The 22008-nt window shown below is 43.0% G+C and overlaps 1 protein-coding gene across 1 annotated transcript in view; it reads right to left on the bottom strand.

Moving 5' to 3' along the window:
* Nucleotides 1-1041: 1041 nt before the first annotated feature.
* Nucleotides 1042-22008, bottom strand: part of LOC124009393 (vesicular, overexpressed in cancer, prosurvival protein 1-like) — a 28460-nt gene continuing 7493 nt past the window's right edge. Inside the window, exons 3-5 of the mRNA XM_046321187.1 lie at nucleotides 21585-21662; nucleotides 3283-3413; nucleotides 1042-2331 (exon numbers count right to left, since the gene is read on the bottom strand). Coding sequence (XP_046177143.1) covers nucleotides 2132-2331; nucleotides 3283-3413; nucleotides 21585-21662 — 409 coding nt within the window. The 3' untranslated portion in view covers nucleotides 1042-2131. The remainder of the gene's footprint in view (nucleotides 2332-3282; nucleotides 3414-21584; nucleotides 21663-22008) is intronic.

Raw genomic sequence — 22008 nt, 5'->3', positions numbered from 1 at the left:
GAGTGGTTTAAGGGGAAACATTTAAGTCTTGGAATGACCTAGTCAAAGCCCAGACCTCAATCCAATTGAGAATCTGTGGTATGACTTAAAGATTGCTGTATACCAGCGGAACCCAAACCAGTATATCTAGATTGAAGGTGCCTCAGTCAGAGCACATTTGTCATGTAAGGTTTGAATGTGGATGAGGTGAATCATGTAGTGCGGGTACACACGCACACACACACAAGTTGTATGGACTACTGAGCATCATTGTGTAACAGTGTCTTGTGATACAGATGGCTCTTACTGTGAACAAATATTTTGAGTCGGTGGATTACATTTAGGATGTTGGATAAATAGCATGTAATTGCGTCATTAAGCAATTGGGGACATTATGCTAATATCCTCAGGGTTTTGTATTCAGTGAAGAGAGTAATCCTGTGAGCCACTGACTGCTGCTGTGCTGCTGCTTCACACTAGGAAAATACATCTCTAGAATGTCAGCCTGTCAGTGCTTGCAATGTCTATAGTGTAAACTCACTGTAGTTCTCCATTCAGAGAACCGTTTTTGGTAACGAGTGTGGCTTACAGTAATTTAATTTAGTTCTTTATTAAGAGTTGTTGGAAATAAACCAAGGGTTCATTTAACATGTTTTAAGCTTTTTAAATTAATCGATTAAAAAAAGCTCTGCAGGGCATGTACAAAACACCCATTTATAGGATTTGATGTGTGGCATCCACTTAAAATGAAAATCCATTGGAAATGAGTGAACTAATGGGATACTGAAATCAATGGTTTGTGTTCTACATCAGTACAGCCCAACAGCTTGCCTCCAGAGTACAGAATATAAGAGCTGGATCATGCTTGAAAATCAGTCATGTTACACAGATGTTGACTGACACCTGGTGGTTTAAAATAATGTATTAGGATTATTGTTGAATGAGAAAAGTGAACACCAGAAACTTGTGATGAGAAATATTAGATTAGGTATCTGTGTACAAAGCATTGTAGTGACATTATCTTGAGCCATTTGGAAGGAACACAATACATTTCCAGATTAATCACTTACCCCAGAGCCAAACTTTATTAGGCAAGCTGGTGATACATGTTAACTGTGTACGATGCTAATTCAGGATACCGTGAAAACATTGTGAGAAACAACAACCACAATCTACATCTGAATTCATTAGCAAATTGCATAGATTATTGGCAACACTACTTTAATAAAATATAGACGACATCACAGGAGATTGGTGGCACCTCAATTGGGGAGAACAGGCTCGTGGTAATGACTTGAGTGGAATCAGTGGAATGGTATCAAATACATCAAACATGGTTTCCATGTGTTTGATGCCATTCCATTTGCTCCGTTTTCCCCTCCGCAGCCTCCACTGGAAGACATACACAACATTCATTTTGAGGGACACAAAGGGAAACAGAGTTGGTATTTCTACAGTATGTCCACAGTATTATAGGCTACTGATCTGATCTAATCTACTGATCTGTACTAGGCTGCTGATCTGTACTAGAGATACTAAATGCTACTGATCTGATCTAATCTACTGATCTGTACTAGAGATACTAAATGCTATGACAGCAGTGATATTAAAAACATAACAGATAGTGGGCAATAATACAGTATCCTGAGTGGGTGATCTGAGTTATGCTCAGATAGATGCTGCTCTTCCAGCTGACACAGTGTTGTTGACAGAGCACCATGCAGGCAGGCAGGCTAGTTGTTAATAGACAAACTGTTTGGATCCATGTCTGTTTTATACCATTGGGTCTCACCTCTGGTCGACATCTTAGAGAGGTGACATGAAAACAAGCACTGAGACAAATCCATTGTGATTCAAACTGAGGCTGCTCTCAGACACAGATTAAGCCTAGTTCCGGACTAAAAAAGCTATTATAATACATGTTTCAATGCATGCTTTTTAGTCCAGGATCAGGGTTATTCTGTGTCCAGGAAACCAGCCCTTAATGAGCATAGATGTTTTAACCATCGAGATGCTATTCCATTACCATACCAGACTCGCTTTCTACTCGTACGTGGGCCAGTGACCCATCTCTGCTGTCAGCTGTGGCAGGGTTGAGAACTCTAAAGGGTTTGAAATAATTTAATTAATTCCAATGTCTTTTTCCTTCTGGTTACCTCTTTTCCGAGGCCTGCAGTACCTGTTCGTAGGGTGGAGGAGGGAGGTTGCAGTAGGCGGGAGGGGGAGGGTGTGGGTAGGGTGCTGCCATGTGGGAGGGGTGGACCGGGGGGGGATGGGTCTGTATGGGGTATGTAGGTGTGAGTATCATCCCTCCTGAGGCTCCATAGTTTTGCATGCCGGGCTGCTGCAGTCCTAGAGGACAAAGAGAGTAGAGAAATTAATGGAATTTACCATGGTCACCATCTATGCACTATGTATTGTGTCAAGTTTTATTTCGTAAGGTTGACCTAAATAACGGGCCAGCAATACAGGGCAGATCACAACACACACAATACCACTATCCTCTAGACTTCTGCATTGTGCCTGCTACATTTCCTGACTGCTATAGTGAAAGCTGCACTGATGATGATGATGAGTGATGTTTGGGTTTAGAGAGTATGTGTTACAGGCATGAATATGAATAAGCAGCATTACTCTCCAACAGCTCAGTTTCCATTGGTCCACTCAGGGACAAGGATGGACCATGGTGCAGGACTGAACTAGAACATATTACATTTTACACCTCAACACAGATGACATATGGAATATTAGCACCATTATGTTTTACTCCAATTCCCTCCGGAGCCAGAACATTAAATATTAATACCAATATTTCCAGGTCAGTGACTGCAGGGGCTTGGAGGAGAGTGTGTGTGTATGAGAGAGAGAGGAGAAGGGAATAGGGTGCCATTTGGGACGCAGATCCAGAATCAGTAGTAGAGTCAATCACTGTACTGTATGAGATCAGAGACACAGGTCCCATCTGTCCCGATATCAGAAGTTACTGAGGACTGGAGCAAACTGAGAAAAGTTCCTTTGTACTGCTGTGTATAAAATACTGTGGAATAGTTAGCAATGAAATGAGAAGGAGACAAGGACATGAGTAGATGGGTGGAGTGGGAGATAAAGTGAAGGAGATCTGGAGAGAGGATGTGGGAGTGGGGAGTTGAGCGAGAAAATGAAGGAGGTGTACTTGGAAAGAAATAGGATATATAGTGAGGGTAGGGAGAATGGGAGAGGGATTGGATGTATAAGTATGATATGAAGAAGAGGAAGTGGAGGAAGAGGACATGGCACAAGGCGGTGGGTGTGACTGTGACTCACCTGAAGCTGTCATTGGGTGTCTGGTGAATGACACATTGAAGGTGTCCTCAGGAAGTGGGGAGGGGTTCATGCGTCTGCGGATGAAAAACCCTGCCCCACAGCAGAACAATACGCCCATCATCAGCAGGAGCCTGCAAACACAGACGGCAAAACTTGAACGTTTATTCAGAACTTTATACGAGCTTCGTCAACTCCAATGCAATATGTACATAGCCTTACAGCCAGAATGAGATACATGAAAGAAAGAGAGAGCTGGAAGATTTTCTGACCTTACAAGGGAAAGAGACATTTACATTTACATTTAAGTCATTTAGCAGACGCTCTTATCCAGAGCGACTTACAAATTGGTGCATTCACCTTATGACATCCAGTGGAACAGTCACTTTACAATAGTGCATCTAAATCTTAAGGGGGGGGGGTGAGAGGGATTACTTATCCTATCCTAGGTATTCCTTAAAGAGGTGGGGTTTCAGGTGTCTCCGGAAGGTGGTGATTGACTCCGCTGTCCTGGTGTCGTGAGGGGGTTTGTTCCACCATTGGGGGGCCAGGGCAGCGAACAGTTTTGACTGGGCTGAGCGGGAGCTGTACTTCCTCAGTGGTAGGGAGGCGAGCAGGCCAGAGGTGGATGAACGCAGTGCCCTTGTTTGGGTGTAGGGCCTGATCAGAGCCTGGAGGTACTGAGGTGCCGTTCCCCTCACAGCTCCGTAGGCAAGCACCATGGTCTTGTAGCGGATGCGAGCTTCAACTGGAAGCCAGTGGAGAGAACGGAGGAGCGGGGTGACGTGAGAGAACTTGGGAAGGTTGAACACCAGACAGGCTGCGGCGTTCTGGATGAGTTGTAGGGGTTTAATGGCACAGGCAGGGAGCCCAGCCAACAGCGAGTTGCAGTAATCCAGACGGGAGATGACAAGTGCCTGGATTAGGACCTGCGTCGCTTCCTGTGTGAGGCAGGGTCGTACTCTGCGGATGTTGTAGAGCATGAACCTACAGGAACGGGCCACCGCCTTGATGTTGGTTGAGAACGACAGGGTGTTGTCCAGGATCACGCCAAGGTTCTTGGCGCTCTGAGAGGAGGACACAATGGAGTTGTCAACCGTGATGGCGAGATCATGGAACGGGCAGTCCTTCCCCGGGAGGAAGAGCAGCTCCGTCTTGCCGAGGTTCAGCTTGAGGTGGTGATCCGTCATCCACACTGATATGTCTGCCAGACATGCAGAGATGCGATTCGCCACCTGGTCATCAGAAGGGGGAAAGGAGAAGATTAATTGTGTGTCGTCTGCATAGCAATTATAAGAGAGACCATGTGAGGTTATGACAGAGCCAAGTGACTTGGTGTATAGCGAGAATAGGAGAGGGCCAAGAACAGAGCCCTGGGGGACACCAGTGGTGAGAGCGCGTGGTGAGGAGACAGATTCTCGCCACGCCACCTGGTAGGAGCGACCTGTCAGGTAGGACGCAATCCAAGCGTGGGCCGCGCCGGAGATGCCCAACTCGGAGAGGGTGGAGAGGAGGATCTGATGGTTCACAGTATCGAAGGCAGCCGATAGATCTAGAAGGATGAGAGCAGAGGAGAGAGAGTTAGCTTTAGCAGTGCGGAGCGCCTCCGTGATACAGAGGAGAGCAGTCTCAGTTGAATGACTAGTCTTGAAACCTGACTGATTTGGATCAAGAAGGTCATTCAGAGAGAGATAGCGGGAGAGCTGGCCAAGGACGGCACGTTCAAGAGTTTTGGAGAGAAAAGAAAGAAGGGATACTGGTCTGTAATTGTTGACATCGGAGGGATCGAGTGTAGGTTTTTTCAGAAGGGGTGCAACTCTCGCTCTCTTGAAGACGGAAGGGACGTAGCCAGCGGTCAGGGATGAGTTGATGAGCGAGGTGAGGTAAGGGAGAAGGTCTCCGGAAATGGTCTGGAGAAGAGAGGAAGGGATAGGGTCATGCGGGCAGGTTGTTGGGCGGCCGGCCGTCACAAGACGCGAGATTTCATCTGGAGAGAGAGGGGAGAAAGAGGTCAGAGCACAGGGTAGGGCAGTGTGAGCAGAACCAGCGGTGTCGTTTGACTTAGCAAACGAGGATCGGATGTCGTCGACCTTCTTTTCAAAATGGTTGACGAAGTCATCTGCAGAGAGGGAGGAGGGGGGGAGGAGGATTCAGGAGGGAGGAGAAGGTGGCAAAGAGCTTCCTAGGGTTAGAGGCAGATGCTTGGAATTTAGCGTGGTAGAAAGTGGCTTTAGCAGCAGAGACAGAGGAGGAAAATGTAGAGAGGAGGGAGTGAAAGGATGCCAGGTCCGCAGGGAGGCGAGTTTTCCTCCATTTCCGCTCGGCTGCCCGGAGCCCTGTTCTGTGAGCTCGCAATGAGTCATCGAGCCACGGAGCGGGAGGGGAGGACCGAGCCGGCCTGGAGGATAGGGGACATAGAGAGTCAAGGGATGCAGAGAGGGAGGAGAGGAGGGTTGAGGAGGCAGAATCAGGAGATAGGTGGGAAAAGGTTTGAGCGGAGGGAAGAGATGATAGGATGGAAGAGGAGAGAGTAGCGGGGGAGAGAGAGCGAAGGTTGGGACGGCGCGATACCATCCGAGTAGGGGCAGTGTGGGAGGTGTTGGATGAGAGCGAAAGGGAAAAGGATACAAGGTAGTGGTCGGAGACTTGGAGGGGAGTTGCAATGAGGTTAGTGGAAGAACAGCATCTAGTAAAGATGAGGTCGAGCGTATTGCCTGCCTTGTGAGTAGGGGGGGAAGGTGAGAGGGTGAGGTCAAAAGAGGAGAGGAGTGGAAAGAAGGAGGCAGAGAGGAAAGAGTCAAAGGTAGACGTGGGGAGGTTAAAGTCGCCCAGAACTGTGAGAGGTGAGCCGTCCTCAGGAAAGGAGCTTATCAAGGCATCAAGCTCATTGATGAACTCTCCGAGGGAACCTGGAGGGCGATAAATGATAAGGATGTTAAGCTTGAAAGGGCTAGTAACTGTGACAGCATGGAATTCAAAGGAGGCGATAGACAGATGGGTAAGGGGAGAAAGAGAGAATGACCACCAGAGTAGGGTGGCCGCGGCCACGCGGTGTGGAGACTCCATGCATTGAGTCCTCTGACATCAATGGTAGTCTTTGAAAGACCTTATATGCTCAATTTAATGGCGTTAGAGAGTCCATCCTTGACAGTCTGGACTCTTATTACACAAGTAAAATTATATCCCAATAGCCCAGTATCTATATAAATTGGGCAATCATGTACAGTACCAGTCAAAAGCTTGGACACACCTACTCATTCAAGGGTTTTATTTTTACTATTTTCTACATTGTAGAATAATAGTGAAGACATCAAAAAATACATCAAAACCAAAAAAGTGTTCAACAAATCGAAATATATTTAATATTTGAAATTCTTCAAAGTAGCCACCCTTTGCCTTGATGACAGCTTTGCACACTCTTGGCATTCTCTCAACCAGCTTCATGAGGTAGTCACCTGGATTGCTTTTCTAATAGTCTTGAAGAGCATATACTTAGCACTTGTTGGCTGCTTTTCCTTTACTCTGCGGTCCAACTCATCCCAAACCATCTCAATTGGGTTGAGGTTAGTTGATTGTGGAGGCCGGGTCATCTGATGCATCACTCTCCTTGTTGGTAAAATTGCCCTTACACAGCCTGGAGGTGTGTTTTGGGTCATTGTCCTGTTGAAAAACAAAGGACAGTCCCACCAAGCACAAACCAGATGGGGTGGCGTATCGCTGCAGAAACACCGACAGTGTCACCAGCAAAGCTCCTCCATGCTTCACGATGGGAACCACACAGGCGACCTCTGCGTCTCACAAAGAGACGGCGGTTGGAACTAAAAATATCAGACCAAAGGACAGATTTCCACCGGTCTAATGTCCATTGCTCGTGTTTCTTGGTCCAAGCAATCTCTTATTATTATTGGTGTCCTTAAGTAGTGGTTTCTTTGCAGCAATTCGACCATGAAGGCCTGATTCATGCAGCCTCCTCTGAACAGTTGATGTTGAACCATACTTAGGTAGCCTTTTCCCACCTGTGTGGTGGGGGTAGTTATTTTCTGTTTAGTGCGTTTTGCACCTGACGGAGCTGTTTCGGTTGTTCTTTTGTTGCTTGTTGTTTAGTGTTCAGCTTTACCATTAAAATGATGAACATGCACCACGCTGCACTTTGGTCCTCACCTTCTTTCACCAACGGCCGTTACAATGAGACCAAAATGTAACGTTTTGGCCTGAACGCAAAACGATATGTCTGGTGAAAACCCAATACATCTTTCCACCCAAAGAACACCATGCCTACAGTAAAGCAAGGCGGTGGCAGCATCCTGTTTTGGGGTTGTTTCTATTCAGCAGGGGCTGGAGCAGTTGTCAGGATAAAAGGCAAAATGGACAGTGCAAATTACAGACAGATTCTTGAGGAGAACCTGAATGTCCTTGAGTGGCCTAGTCAGAGCCCCGACATAAATGACTTAAAGAGTGCAGTCACCATGCAATTTGACTGAGCTCGAACAATTCTACAAGGAAGAATAGACAAATATTGCGCAGTCTAGGTGTGCAAAGTTAGTAGAGACGAAAACAAAGAGACTCATGGCTGTAATTCAAGCAAAAGGTGGTTCCACCAAGTATAACTCAGGGTGGTGTTCACTTATCCAAATAGGGTATTTTGCTGTTTTAATTTGAATTAATTTTCAGATAAAAAAATAATTTACCAGGAGGTTGTGGGTTACTGTGTGTAAATAAAGCCAGTTTCATTTCAGGCTGTAAGGCAACACAATGTGAACATTTTGAAAGGGGGTGGTGACTTTCTATATCTTTTATGAATTTTATGAATAATGACTAAATGATGTATACATTTAACATAGAACTATAACTAACATATTTCTACCCGATCACTGTATGATTGTATGAAATATATATCAGAATCATAAATCTAAATCTGATGTGTGTAGTTCTAGTCAGAATTAGAACAAGGACTTTTTGTTTCTTTTTAATATGAAAGCAGGGTGCAAGTGTGAAACAAATAAGAAGAGCTAGCGACAGACAAGCTGTTCTACTGTGTTCCTTACAGGACATTCTGTCCCCACCCAGGAAGGGGAGAGACCTTGGGCTTGTAGTAGATTGTATAACAGGTGGCAGACAATGTATGAGTAGGAGAAGACTTGTGAACTATATTGTCATTGTCTCTGAGAGGAGGAGGGACATTTATGGCGAAATGTGATGTATATAGACCAATGTACAGGAAATGATAAGCAGAGCTCTTGTAAATAAACATGCTGACTATGGTAGACTGGCCTCTGTCTGTTTCGTTTTAATAAGAACCTTACAAATTCTTAGTAACAGACAGAGTATTTTAATTGAATTATCTTAACAATATCCACTGTATATGTACATACAGTGCCTTCAGAAAGTATTCACACCCCTATACTTTTCCAGATTTTGTTGGGTTACAGCCTGAATTTAAAATGGATTACATTTAGATTTTGTGTCACTTCTCTACACACAATACCTCATAATGTCAAAGTGGAATTTTGTTCGTAGAATTTTGGGGAAATTCATTTTTTTTTAAATTAAAAAATGTCTTGAGTCAATAAGTATTCAAACCCTTTGTTATGGCAAGCCTAAATAAGTTCAAGGGAATAAATGTGCTTAAAAAATCCCATAATTTGCATGGACTCATTCTGTGTTCAAAAATATTGGTTAACATGATTTTTTTAATGACTACCCATCTCTGTACCACACACAATTATCTGTAAGGTCGTGCAAACAAGTAGTGAATTTGGTAGATGTGTGTTAAAAAAATATTGAGCATGGTGAAGTTATTAATTAGGCTTTGGATGATGTATCAATACACCCAGTCACTACAAAGATACCGGCATCCTTCCTAACTCATTTGCTGGAGAGAAAGGAAACTGCTCAGGTTTTTCTCCATGAGGCAAATGGTGATTTTAAAACGGTTACAGAGTTTGATGGTTGTGAAATGAGAAAGCTGAGGATGGATCAACAACATTGCGGTTACTCCACAATACTAACCTAAATGTCAGAGTGAAAAGAAGGAAGCTTGTACAGAATAAAAAATATTTCAATACATGCATCCTGTTTACAAGGCACTTACTGTAAGTAATACAGCAAAGAAAATGTTTTGTCCTGAATACAAAGCATTATGTTTGGGGAAAATCCCACACAACCCATCACTGAGTATGACTCTTCATACTTTCAAGCATGGTGGTGGCTGCATCATGTTATGGGTATGCTTGTCATCGGCAAGGAATAGGGAGTTTTTTGTTGTTGATAGAAATAAACAGTATACAGATAAGCAGAGGCAAAATCCTACAGGAAATTCTGGTTCAGTCTTCTTTCCAACTGACACTGGGAGACGAATTCACCTTTCAGCAGGACCATCACCTAAAACACAAGGCCAAATCTACAATGGGGTTGCTTACCAAGATGACGTTTAATGTTCCCGAGTGTCCTAATTACAGTTCTGTCTAAATCGGTTTGAAAATCTATGGCAAGACTTGAAAATGGCTTTCTAGCAATGATCAACAACCAACTTGACAGAGCTTGAATAATTTTTCAAAGAGTAATGGGGAAATATTGTAGGTGTGCAAAGCTGTTAGAGACTTAACCAAAAAAGACTCACAGCTGTAATGTCTGCCAAAGGTGTTTAACATATATTGTCTAAAGGGGTGAATACTTATCTCCTCAAGATATATTACTGTTTTATTTAGATGGTTGATCAAAAATGACAAGTCAATCAATTTTAATCCCAATTTGTAACAACAAAATGTGTGAATACTTTCTGAGGGTACTGTATCTACCTCAATTACCTCTGCACATCGACTTGGTACTGGTCCTCAGTGTATAAAGCCAAGTTATCATTAGCCCACTCATTGTGTATTTAGTTCTCATGCATAATTGTTCTATTATTTCTCTCTGCATTGTTGGGAAGATATCATAAGTAAGCATTTAATTGTTAGTTTACACCTGTTGTTTTACGAAGCATGTGACAATAACATTTGATTTGAGGTGAAGGATTTGTTGTAAAATATAGTATACGGACCTTTCTCTCAAACAGGTGTACTGAACTAAAGAACAAACCAAAGTCAAGATGAACCTCTATGCTGAAGCATGAACAGTCATGCATTGCTAATAACCCATCCCTGAATGGGCCAGACAATAGATTTAAATGCCTTTGAATGGGGTATGGTAGTAGGTGCCAGGCGCACCGGTTCAAGTATATCAAGAACTCAATTTTGCAGGGGGTTTTCATGCTCAACAGTTTCCCGTGTGTATTAAGAATGGTCCACCACCCAAAGAACATCCAGCGAACTTGACACAACTGTGGGAAGCATTGGAGCCAGCATGCTTTCAACACCTTGTCGTTCATGGTCCGAAAATTGAGACTGTTCTGAGGGCAAAAGTGGGTGCAACCCAAAATTAGGAGGTGTTCCTAATGTTTTGTACAATTAGTATAAGTTTCTGCTTATAAAACCAGACATTTTGGTAGGCTATTTCTTAGTCAACTTGTCTATAATTAGATACATGTAGCTTTTCTTGTCATTATGTTTCCATAGTAGACTAAATAAACCCTAGCTCACCAGAATATTGGTACGTCTGCTTCCAGCTAACACTCTCAAACACGTAGATCCCCTGAACGCAGCTCACTCTCCAGATCCCAATCACCTGAATTCTGATCACCTGTTCACACACCTGTATGTCATTATTACACACTATTTAGTTCCGTTCTTTGCACCCCATCATTGTGAGATAGTTTGTTTTGTGACACACTTCTAGTCGGTGCTCTGGTTTTCCTGTAATTTAATCCTCACGTCTATGATTGTTTTTGCCTGCCTCACTAAGACGCCTTTTCCCTGTCTGTACTTCAGCCTATCGGATTTCCTGTTATCAACCTATTGCCTGATCTCCCAGATGACGTTACTAGCCTTTTCCCTGCCTGTACTGTTGCCTTTTTGGACCCCCTGTGTATGACCTTCTGCCTGCCCCTGGACCCAGCTACCTGCCTCCTCCTGTGGTCCTTGAAACCAGATCTCTGTCTCCCCTCGTGTTCATTACAAATATCATAAATCAAAAGCAGGAATGCTTCAATCTAGGATGAACAAAAATATAAATGAAACATGCAAAAATTTCAAGATTTTACTGAGTTACAGTTCATATAAGGAAATCAGTCAATTACAATACATTCATTAGGCCCTAATCTATGGTTATCTATGGATTTCACATGGCTGGGAAGGGGGAAGCCATGGGTGGGCCTGGAAGGGAAGCCAGGTCCAGCCAATCAGAATGTGTTTTTCCCCACTAATGGGATTTATTACAGACAGATACATTCCTCAGTTTCATCAGCTGTTCGTGCGGCTGGTCTCAGACAATCCCGCAGGTGAAGAAGCCGGTTTCGGGGTCCTGGCCTGGTTACACGTGGTTTGTGAATTTTTGTCCGGGTTGGACTTACTGCCAAATTCTCTAAGATGACGTTGGGGGCGGTTTATGGTAGAGAAATTAACATAAATTCTCTGGCAACAGCTCTGGTGGACATTCCTGCAGTCAGTATGCCAATTGTCTGCTCCCTCAAAACTTGAGACATCTGTGACATTGTGTTGCGTGACAAAACTGCACATTTTAGAGTAGCCTTTTATTGTCCACAACACAAGAGCACCTGTATAATGATCATGCTGTTTAATCAGCTTCTTGATATGCGACACCTGTCAGGTGGATGGATTATGTTTGCAAAGGAAAAATGCTCACATTTCTGGGATCTTTAATTTCAGCTCATGAAACATGGGATCAACAATTTACATGTTGCGTTTATATTTTTGTTCAGTATATATAGTTGACATCAGTAAAGTTTTTCTCTGTCATCTCTACTTTCGCGGAGCAAAGGCATTTAGGGACCGGGGAGAGAATGCAATAACTCTACCCCAAAAAATGGAAAGATTTTCTGTGCAAAATCTGTCCAAATGACATCAGTTTGACCGGCTGGTTTTGGAAATAGAAATCTGTGAAAACAATCCATGTTTCTGATAATATTTCAGTTTGACTTGAATGCATATTTGATTTGGTTGAAATAGTATCAGCATTAATGATGCTAATAAAGATAATGCCTTTTACAGAAGGTATCTAATTGTGCATTTGCATTCTCTCGGGATGCTGAAAGAAATAAATAATTTTCTCCACTCCTGTTCCAGTCAAAATGTAGCCAAAGTGTATCATTTTACTGTGAGAAATTATTAATTCTGAAGGAGTTAATATAAAGGTTATTGTAAATAAGAATGTGTTCTAGCTTGTTATGGCTAGCGTTCCCCTAGGGGATTATGAGCCCCTCCTTTATAGTAGAATCATACAACCAGAATCTAAAGACGGTGACATCTTGTGGAAGCCCTAGGAAGTGCATGCACATCCATATCTAAAATGGACATCAAATGGCACTGTTTTCAAAATCGAGTTCTCACTTCCTGTTTGGTTTTCTTCTCGGGTTTTTGTCTGCCATATGAGTTCTGTTATACTCACAGACATAATTCAAACAGTTTTAGAAACTTCAGAGTGTTTTCTATCCACCAGTAATAATAATATGCATATATTCACATCTGGGAAAGAGTAGGAGGCAGTTTACTCTGGGCACGCCTTTCATCCAAATGTGAAAATGCTGCCCCCTAGCCCCAACAGGTTGTTCTTAACTGACTTGCCTAGTTAAATAAAGGTTAAACAATAATAAATAAATAAATGGTTATAGGCCCTACAGTCAGTGTCTGATCTGAAGAGTAGGCTACATACAGTTTCCTTGACATCTCATATGCCTACTTGAAGTCACCTTCTTGTGACTGTCAAATTTGTATCGCACCTCATAATCATCACACATACTCTTTCCCAAACATTACTTTTCTGGCCCTCCCTTCTCTTTATTTCCAACTCTCTATTTGAATTCAACTCCGACATTGTCCTTTTTGCCTCAGTGGATCGATGTACATTTTTTCTGCCCGTTCCTAAAAGCATTTAGCCATGGCGTATAGACAAGCGTACAGTTAGACCCTAAAGCTTAGGCTTATGCACTAATGCCAGATAGCCTAGAATAATGAATAAAAACCTCAATGTAGCCTATAGATATAAATTGCACAATAATTATACATTCATGGCTTTTTGTAGGTAGGCTATTGTTTCCTCTTATTCAACCCATGCTTCAAACACACAATATTTAATGACCCTAAACCCGCCTGACCTGTGGATATAACTGCGGGGACTGCAGTTTATGAGTCAACCTGCGCATCACTAACATGCATGTATGCTAGGGTTGACCCCATTTAGTCGACTAGTCGATTGTTTGGTCGATAGGCTGTTGGTCGACCGAGATTTCTGTAGTTGAACATTTAATCAATAGCCTAACTGTTAAATGTCCCTGGATTTATAAATCATCAATATATATACAGAAATAAGACCAGTTAGCCTCGTGCTAGCCTCATCTCCTGGCTAGCCAACAATGCAAACCAACTACAATATCTCTCTTGCCAATTGGCCTGGACCCGTTGTCGACACAGACGGGTCCAGGCCAATTGATCCAATTGATCCATCACGGTCTGCTGACATAATTTGGCTCTCAACTGGCCTCTGCGTCTTGGATGTCAGTGAAGACCCATCTGCTAGCCCCAGCCAGCTAGCTTTCTGAACGCCGTGTCTCCCTCTAGCCTAGCGTAGTAATGACTACCGAACGGCTCCCTGTTTCATCACCTACTGGACTGTTCATTAACACGGTACTTCATTTTGTTTATCTCTCGGCCCCAGCCTCGAACTCAGGCCCTGTGTGTAGCTAACTGACCCGCTCTGCCCATTCATCAGCCTTTTACCCGTTGCTGTTGTCTTAGCTGTTTACCCCTTAGCTCTCCCAATCAAAACCTGTGATTGCTTTCTGCCTCTCTTTAATGTCAATATGCCTTGTATACTGTTGTTTAGGGTAGCTCCCATTGTTTTATTTACTGCGGAGCCCCTAGTCCCGCTCAACATGCCTTAGATAGCTCCTTTGTACCACCCCCCACACATGCGAAGACTTCACTTAGCTTAACTGGTGCCTCCAGAAATGCAACCTCTCTCATCGTCACTCAATGATTAGATTTATCTCCACTGTACTCGCACTCTACCATACCCCTGTCTGTACATTATGCACTGAATCCATCCTACCACGGCCAGAAATCTGCTCCTTTAATTCTCTGTTCCCAACGCACTAGACAACCAGTTCTTATAGTCTTTAGCCATACCGTCATCCTACTCCTTCTCTGTTCCTCTGGTGATGTAGAGGTTAACCCAGGCCCTGTGTGTCCCCAGGCGCTCTCATTTATTGACTTCTGTAACCGTAAAAGCTTTGGGTTCATGCATGTTAACATCAGAAGCCTCCTCCCTAAGTTTGCTTTATTCACTGCTTTAGCACACTCCGCCAACCCTGATGTCCTAGCCGTGTCTGAATCGAATCGTGGCTTAGGAAGGCCACCAAAAATTCTGAAATTTCCATCCACAACTACAACATTTTCCATCAAGATAGAACTGCTAAAGGGGGAGGAGTTGCAATCTACTGCAGAGATAGCCTGCAGAGTTCTGTCATACTATCCAGGTACAGTGGGGCAAAAAAGTATTTAGTCAGCCACCAATTGTGCAAGTTCTCCCACAAGTTCTCCCTGCCGGCCGAGCTGGTCACGGGTGCACCTCAGCCACGCACAAGGTACTAAATGATATCATAACCGCCATGGCATAAAAGACAGTACTGTGCAGCCATCTTCATCGACACCTAGATGTCTGGCTAGACTGTAAACTCTCCTTCCAGACTCATATTAAGCATCTCCAATGCACAATTAAATCTAGAATAGGCTTCCTATTTCACAACAAAGCCTCCTTCACTCATGCTGCCAAACATACCTCTACAGATGCACAATCGAGAGCATCCTGGCGGGCTGTATCACCGCCTGGTACGGCTACTGCTCCGCCCTCAACCGTAAGGCTCTCCAGAGGGTAGTGAGGACTGCACAACGCATCACCGGGGGCAAACTACCTGCCCTCCAGGACACCTACACCACCCGTTGTTACAGGAAGGCCATAAAGATCATCAAGGACATCAACCACCCGAACCACTGCCTGTTCACCCCGCTATCATCCAGAAGGCGAGGTCAGTACAGGTGCATCAAAGCTGGGACCGAGAGACTGAAAAACAGCTTCTATCTCAAGGCCATCAGACTGTTAAACAGCCACCACTAACACTGAGTGGCTGCTGCCAACACACTGTCATTGACACTGACCCAACTCCAGCCATTTTAATAATGGGAATTGATGGGAAATGATGTAAATATATCACTAGCCACTTTAAACAATGCTACCTTATATAATGTTACTTACCCTACATTATTCATCTCATATGCATATGTATATACTGTACTCTACATCATCGACTGCATTCTTATGTAACACATGTATCACTAGCCACTTTAACTATGCCACTTTGTTTACTTTGTCTACACACTCATCTCATATGTATATACTGTACTCAATACCATCTACTGTATGCTGCTCTGTACCATCACTCATTCATATATCCTTATGTACATGTTCCTTATCCCCTTACACTGTGTATAAGACAGTAGTTTTGGAATTGTTAGTTAGATTACTTGTTGGTTATCACTGCATTGTCGGAACTAGAAGCACAAGCATTTCGCTACACTCGCATTAACATCTGCTAACCATGTGTATGTGACAAATAAAATTGGATTTGATTTGATTTGATTTGATTTGATACCCTCGTAAAACTGACTATCCTACCGATCCTTGACTTTGGGGATGTAATTTACAAAATAGCCTCCAACAGTAAATTGGATGCAGTCTATCACAGTGCCATCCATTTTGTCACCAAAGCCCCATATACTACCCACCACTGCGACCTGTATGCTCTCGTTGGCTGGTCCTCGGTACATATTCGAAGCTCCAGGTCATCTATAAGTCTATGCTAGGTAAAGCTCCACCTCATATCGGCTCACTGGTCACCATAGCAACACCCACGCGCTCCAGCAGGTATATTTCACTGGTCATCCCCAAAGCCAACACCTCATTTGGCCTCCTTTCCTTACAGTTCTCTGCTGACAATGACTGGAACAAATTGCAAAAATCGCTGAAGTTGGAGACATATATCTCCCTCACTAACTTTAAGCGTCAGCTGTCAGAGCAGCTTACCAATCGCTGCAGCTGCACACAGCCAATCTGTAAATAGCCCATCCAACTACATACCTCATCCCCATATTTTATTTAGTTTTTCTGCTCTTTTGTACACCGGTATTTCTACTTGCACATCCTCATCTATCACTCCAGTGTTAATTGCTCAATTGTAATTACTTCTTTATTGCCTTACTGTCACGTTCTGACCTTTATTTCCTGTGTTTTGTATTTAGTTAGTATGGTCAGGGCGTGAGTTGGGTGGGCAGTCTATGTTTGTTTTTCTAGGTTTTGGGAATTTCTATGTTTCGGACTAGTATGGTTCTCAATCAGAGGCAGGTGTCATTAGTTGTCTCTGATTGAGAATCATACTTAGGTAGCCTGGGTTTCACTGTGTGTTGGTGGGTGATTGTTCCTGTCGCTGTGTTTGCACCAGATAGGACTGTTTTAGGTTTTCTCACGTTTGTTGTTTTTGTTAGTTATCTCATGTGTAGTTTCTTTATATATTAAAGAACATGAATAACCACCATGCTGCTTTTTGGTCCGCTTCTCTTTCACCAGAAAACCCTTACACTTACCTCCTTAGTACATTTGCACACACTGTATACAGATTTTTTTATTGTGTTATTGACTGTACATTTGTCTATGTGTAACTCTGTATTTTTGTTTGTGTTGCACTGCTTTGCTTTATCTTTGCCAGCTCGCAGTTGTAAATGAGAACTTGTTCTCAACTGGCCTACCTGGTTAAATATAGGTGAAATAAAAATATATAAAAAATGTAGCAGATATTGGATATGGTATAAAGAGTATGTGGCCTTTTCTGAAGCCTACGGGCTGGAGATAAAAAATGTATGACAATGTAATGAGAAGGACGCTTTTTACATCATGCAGGTTTCTCAGATCAAACAGCCTAACCTATATGGGCACAATCAAATCAAATGTGAACTGTCATGTTAACAAACAACATATCCTAAAATCAGAACAGGACCAAGTAAAATGGACATTATGAAATGGACAATCACTGTTGTCCAGGTGTTTCACCCCATTGCCATGATCAGTGGTTTCAAGTTTGTTTCTGTAAAACAAATTGACAAGCTGACTACAGCGAGAAAAAATTGCTTCTGCATTACCCGCTGTGTAAACACATTGCGAATAGGCTCACTATAAATCCTTATAAAGTTGGGTAACTGATACTCAGTGCATAAATAGTCAAATTGATTAGTCACAGGAATCAGGACAAATAAAGCCAAAGCAATGGCCTGTTTTACAAATGGTGGGCCTACCACATGGATGGGCATCCATAAAATGCCCTTGGGCCGACATGGTAGGCTACAACCAAGTAAGCACAAGCAGACATCTTTTGGATGTCTTTTTTTGGTATTGTCCGGACTTTGTTTTTTGGTGTTTTACAAATGGTAGGCTTACCACATAGATGAGCATTCATAAAATTAAATTTCAGGCAACACTGTAGGCTACACCGCAGTAAACATGGACCAACACCAACGCCTTTTGGACATCTTTTCTTGGTGCAGTTCCAGACCGGCCTTGATTTCCACATCCACTGACATTGGTTTTTGGTCTAAATATAGACATCTATAAATGACGTATTCAACTTTCATTCAGAACCAAATATGAGTCTGATTTCAACACCCCCGTCTGTAAAGTACGTATTTTCAACATCTGGAAAATAAGTATTTTCAACCTTCATTCAGAACCAAAAATGTACCAAATTTCAACGTCTGGAAAGTACATATTTTTCAACGTCTGGAAAAGATGCCTTTTCAGCGTCCTAGAAAATATACATTTGAACATACAGAAAATACCTTTCACCCTTCCAGACTCATATCAAACATCTCCAATCTAAAATAAAATCTAGAGTCGGCTTTCTATTCCGCAACAAAGCCTCCTTCACTCACGCCGCCAAACTTACCCTAGTAAAACTGACTATCCTACCGATCCTCGACTTCGGCGATGTCATCTACAAAATAGCTTCCAATACTCTACTCAGCAAACTGGATGCAGTTTATCACAGTGCCATCCGTATTTGTTACTAAAGCACCTTATACGACCCACCACTCCGACCTGTATGCTCTAGTCGGCTGGCCCTCGCTACATATTCGTCGCCAGACCCACTGCCTCCAGGTCATCTACAAGTCCATGCTAGGTGCCCTATTCGGACGGAATTAGTTTTAGGACGTACTGTGGATCACTAAATATCCTAATGATTACGATCACACTTCCGCAATTCAGATATTATGGCAACACTATAGGAAAGATGGTTTGGTATGGTTTAGAAACTTGGGAACCCAGTTCGAGTTATCTATCTGTGACCTATCACCTGGACATGTTGAAATACTATGCAGTGGGGCAAAGAAGTATTTAGTCAGCCACCAATTGTGCAAGTTCTCCCACTTAAAAAGATGAGAGAGGCCTGTAATTTTCATCTTAGGTACACCTCAACTATGACAGACAAAATGAGGGAAAAACAATCCTGAAAATCACATTGTAGGATTTTTAATGCATTTATTTGCAAATTATGGTGGAAAATAAGTATTTGGTCAATAACAAAAGTTTATCTCAATACTTAGTTATATACCCTTTGTTGGCAATGGCAGAGGTCAAACGTTTTCTGTAAGTCTTCACAAGGTTTTCACACACTGTTGCTGGTATTTTGGCCCTTTCCTCCATGCAGATCTCCTCTAGAGCAGTGATGTTTTGGGGCTGTTGCTGGGCAACACAGACTTTCAACTCCCTCCATAGATTTTCTATGGGGTTGAGATCTGGATACTGGCTAGGCCACTCCAGGACCTTGAAATGCTTCTTATGAAGCCACTCCTTCATTGCCCGGGCGGTGTGTTTGGGACCATTGTCATGCTGAAAGACCCAGCCACGTTTCATCTTCAATGCCCTTGCTGATGGAAGAATGTTTTCACTCAAAATCTCACGATACATGGCCCCATTCATTCTTTCCTTTACACAGATCAGTCGTCCTGGTCCCTTTGCAGAAAAACAGCCCCAAAGCATGATGTTTCCACTCCCATGCTTCACAGTAGGTATGGTGTTCTTTGGATGCAACTCATCATTCTTTGTCCTCCAAACACGACGAGTTGAGTTTTTACCAAAAAAGTTATATTTTGGTTTCATCTGACCATATGACATTTTCCCAATCTTCTGGATCATCCAAATGCTTTCTAGCAAACTTCAGACGGGCTTGGACATGTACTGGCTTAAGCAGGGGGACACGTCTGGCACTGCAGGATTTGAGTCCCTGGCGGCATAGTGTGTTACTGATGGTAGGCTTTGTTACTTTTACTTTGTTACTTTCCCAGCTCTCTGCAGGACATTCACTAGGTCCCCCCGTGTGGTTCTGGGATTTTTGCTCACCGTTCTTGTGATCATTTTGACCCCACGGGGTGAGATCTTGCGTGGAGCCCCAGATCGAGGGAGATTATCAGTGGTCTTGTAATGTCTTCCATTTCCTAATAATTGCTCCCACAGTTGATTTCTTCAAACCAAGCTGCTTACCTATTGCAGATGCAGTCTTCCCAGCCTGGTGCAGGTCTGTTGTTTCTGGTGTCCTTTGACAGCTCTTTGGTCTTGGCCTTAGTGGAGTTTGGAGTGTGACTGTTTGAGGTTGTGGACAGGTGTCTTTTATACTGATAACAAATTCAAACAGGTGCCATTAATACAAGTAATGAGTGGAGGACAGAGGATCCTCTTAAAGAAGAAGTTACAGGTCTGTGAGAGCCAGAAATCTTGCTTATTTGTAGGTGACCAAATACTTATTTTCCACCATAATTTGCAAATAAATTAATTAAAAATCCTACAATGTGATTTTCTGGGGAAAAAAAATCTAATTTTGTCTGTCATAGTTGAAGTGTACCTATGATGAAAATTACAGGCCTCTCTCAACTTTTTAAGTGGGAGAACTTGCACAATTGGTGGCTGACTAAATACTTTTTTGCCCCACTGTATATTCACGCCTAGAATAAAAACCTCCAGGCTAGCATCCTAACTGCCAATTTATTGGGAAAAAATAAAGAATTACATGGAGCAGTTTGAAAAACAATTATCCTGTCCGAATCATCTTCTGGAAAAACTGACATTCTGGACTAATCATTACATAACCAACGTTCTCTAGTAATACTAGTCCTGTGCGAATAGGTCTTAGGTCTAAAGAGAGCAAGGGATGAGGGAATAGGGAATGCTTTTCCTAAACAAATTAGGGATTTCAGAAACATAACTTTTCAGTCAAAATAGCTTTAATTATGTTGCACCTTCAGCCACATGGACAGCGCAATAAACACTTTGATGTTCTGTGGTGTTCGCTGCAGGAGGGAGGAGAAAGAGACAACTGGATGCTCGTCACAGTCACCCCGTGTTTTTTTTAACACAGCGCAGCAAGTCTTAGCCTAGCCCAGCACTATCAAATCAATTGCTAGTAATTTGTGTGTCTTCGTTATTTAATCAAACTGTGTGCTTAAAGCATCAGACAAGCTCAGTGAATATTGTTGATTTGATTAAAACACATAGGATGTGTCAATATATGGAAAATATACGTTTAAAAATGTCAGCCGATTCTTGGTCGACCAAGATTTGTTTTAGTCGGGACAGCCCTAATGCATGCACAGAGCAGTTTCTACAATGACTGAATTGCATATTAAGATCATGTCACAACAATCAACCCACTTGGCATACGCTGGTCAATCAATGTTGCTTCCACAATGAAATTACATTGACCCAACGTGGCATTGAAGTTGAATTGACGTCTGTGCCCAGTGGGAAGCATTTCACTGTGAGCCAGCGTTGCTATTCTAAGCTGCAGCAAGAAACCCTCACGTGAGGGGCATGGTCTAAGCAAAAGCAAAGGTGCTCCCATAGGACCATAAACTCTATGAACAAACCAGTGTCTTATGCATAAATGCACACAAGTACATACAGGGGCTAAGTTGGGTAGAGACAGAGAGAGAAGAGGGTTGAGAGAGAGAGTGCGAGTGAGAGAGAAAGAGAGAGAGAGAAAGCGAGAGAGACAAAGAGAAAAGAGAGAGATAGAGCAGGGAGGGAAGTAGGAGGGAGTATATCAAATAGAGTAGGATGAGAAGCTAGACTGGCATGCTAGTCTTGGGGGAACTCACCAGAAGTACCATAGTCTCTGGATGGAGAGAGCCCGGACACAGCACCGCGTCCCACAACAGTCCTCATACGACCGGCATCTACAACACGCACACGCACACGCACACGCACACGCACACGCACACACACACACACACACACACACACACACACACACACACACACACACACACACACACACACACACACACACACACACACACACACACACACACACACACACACACACAGAGAGAGAGAGAGGAAGCCTTTATTACAATCACCAGCATCTAGAAAACTGAGAGAGAAGGCTTTTGTACAAACAGTACAGTCCTCCAATAACCCTCTCAAAACACATTCAGACAAATGGCAGTTATTATATGCACAGTACTGAGATAAATGTCTGAGACAAATACCAAGAGGCCCTGGAGAATAGACATATCAAGC

The sequence above is a fragment of the Oncorhynchus gorbuscha genome, linkage group LG22 (assembly GCF_021184085.1).
Source record: "Oncorhynchus gorbuscha isolate QuinsamMale2020 ecotype Even-year linkage group LG22, OgorEven_v1.0, whole genome shotgun sequence".
Classification (NCBI taxonomy): domain Eukaryota; kingdom Metazoa; phylum Chordata; class Actinopteri; order Salmoniformes; family Salmonidae; genus Oncorhynchus; species Oncorhynchus gorbuscha.
Note: the sequence above shows the minus strand (reverse complement) of the source record. Positions and strands in the feature narration are given on the sequence as shown.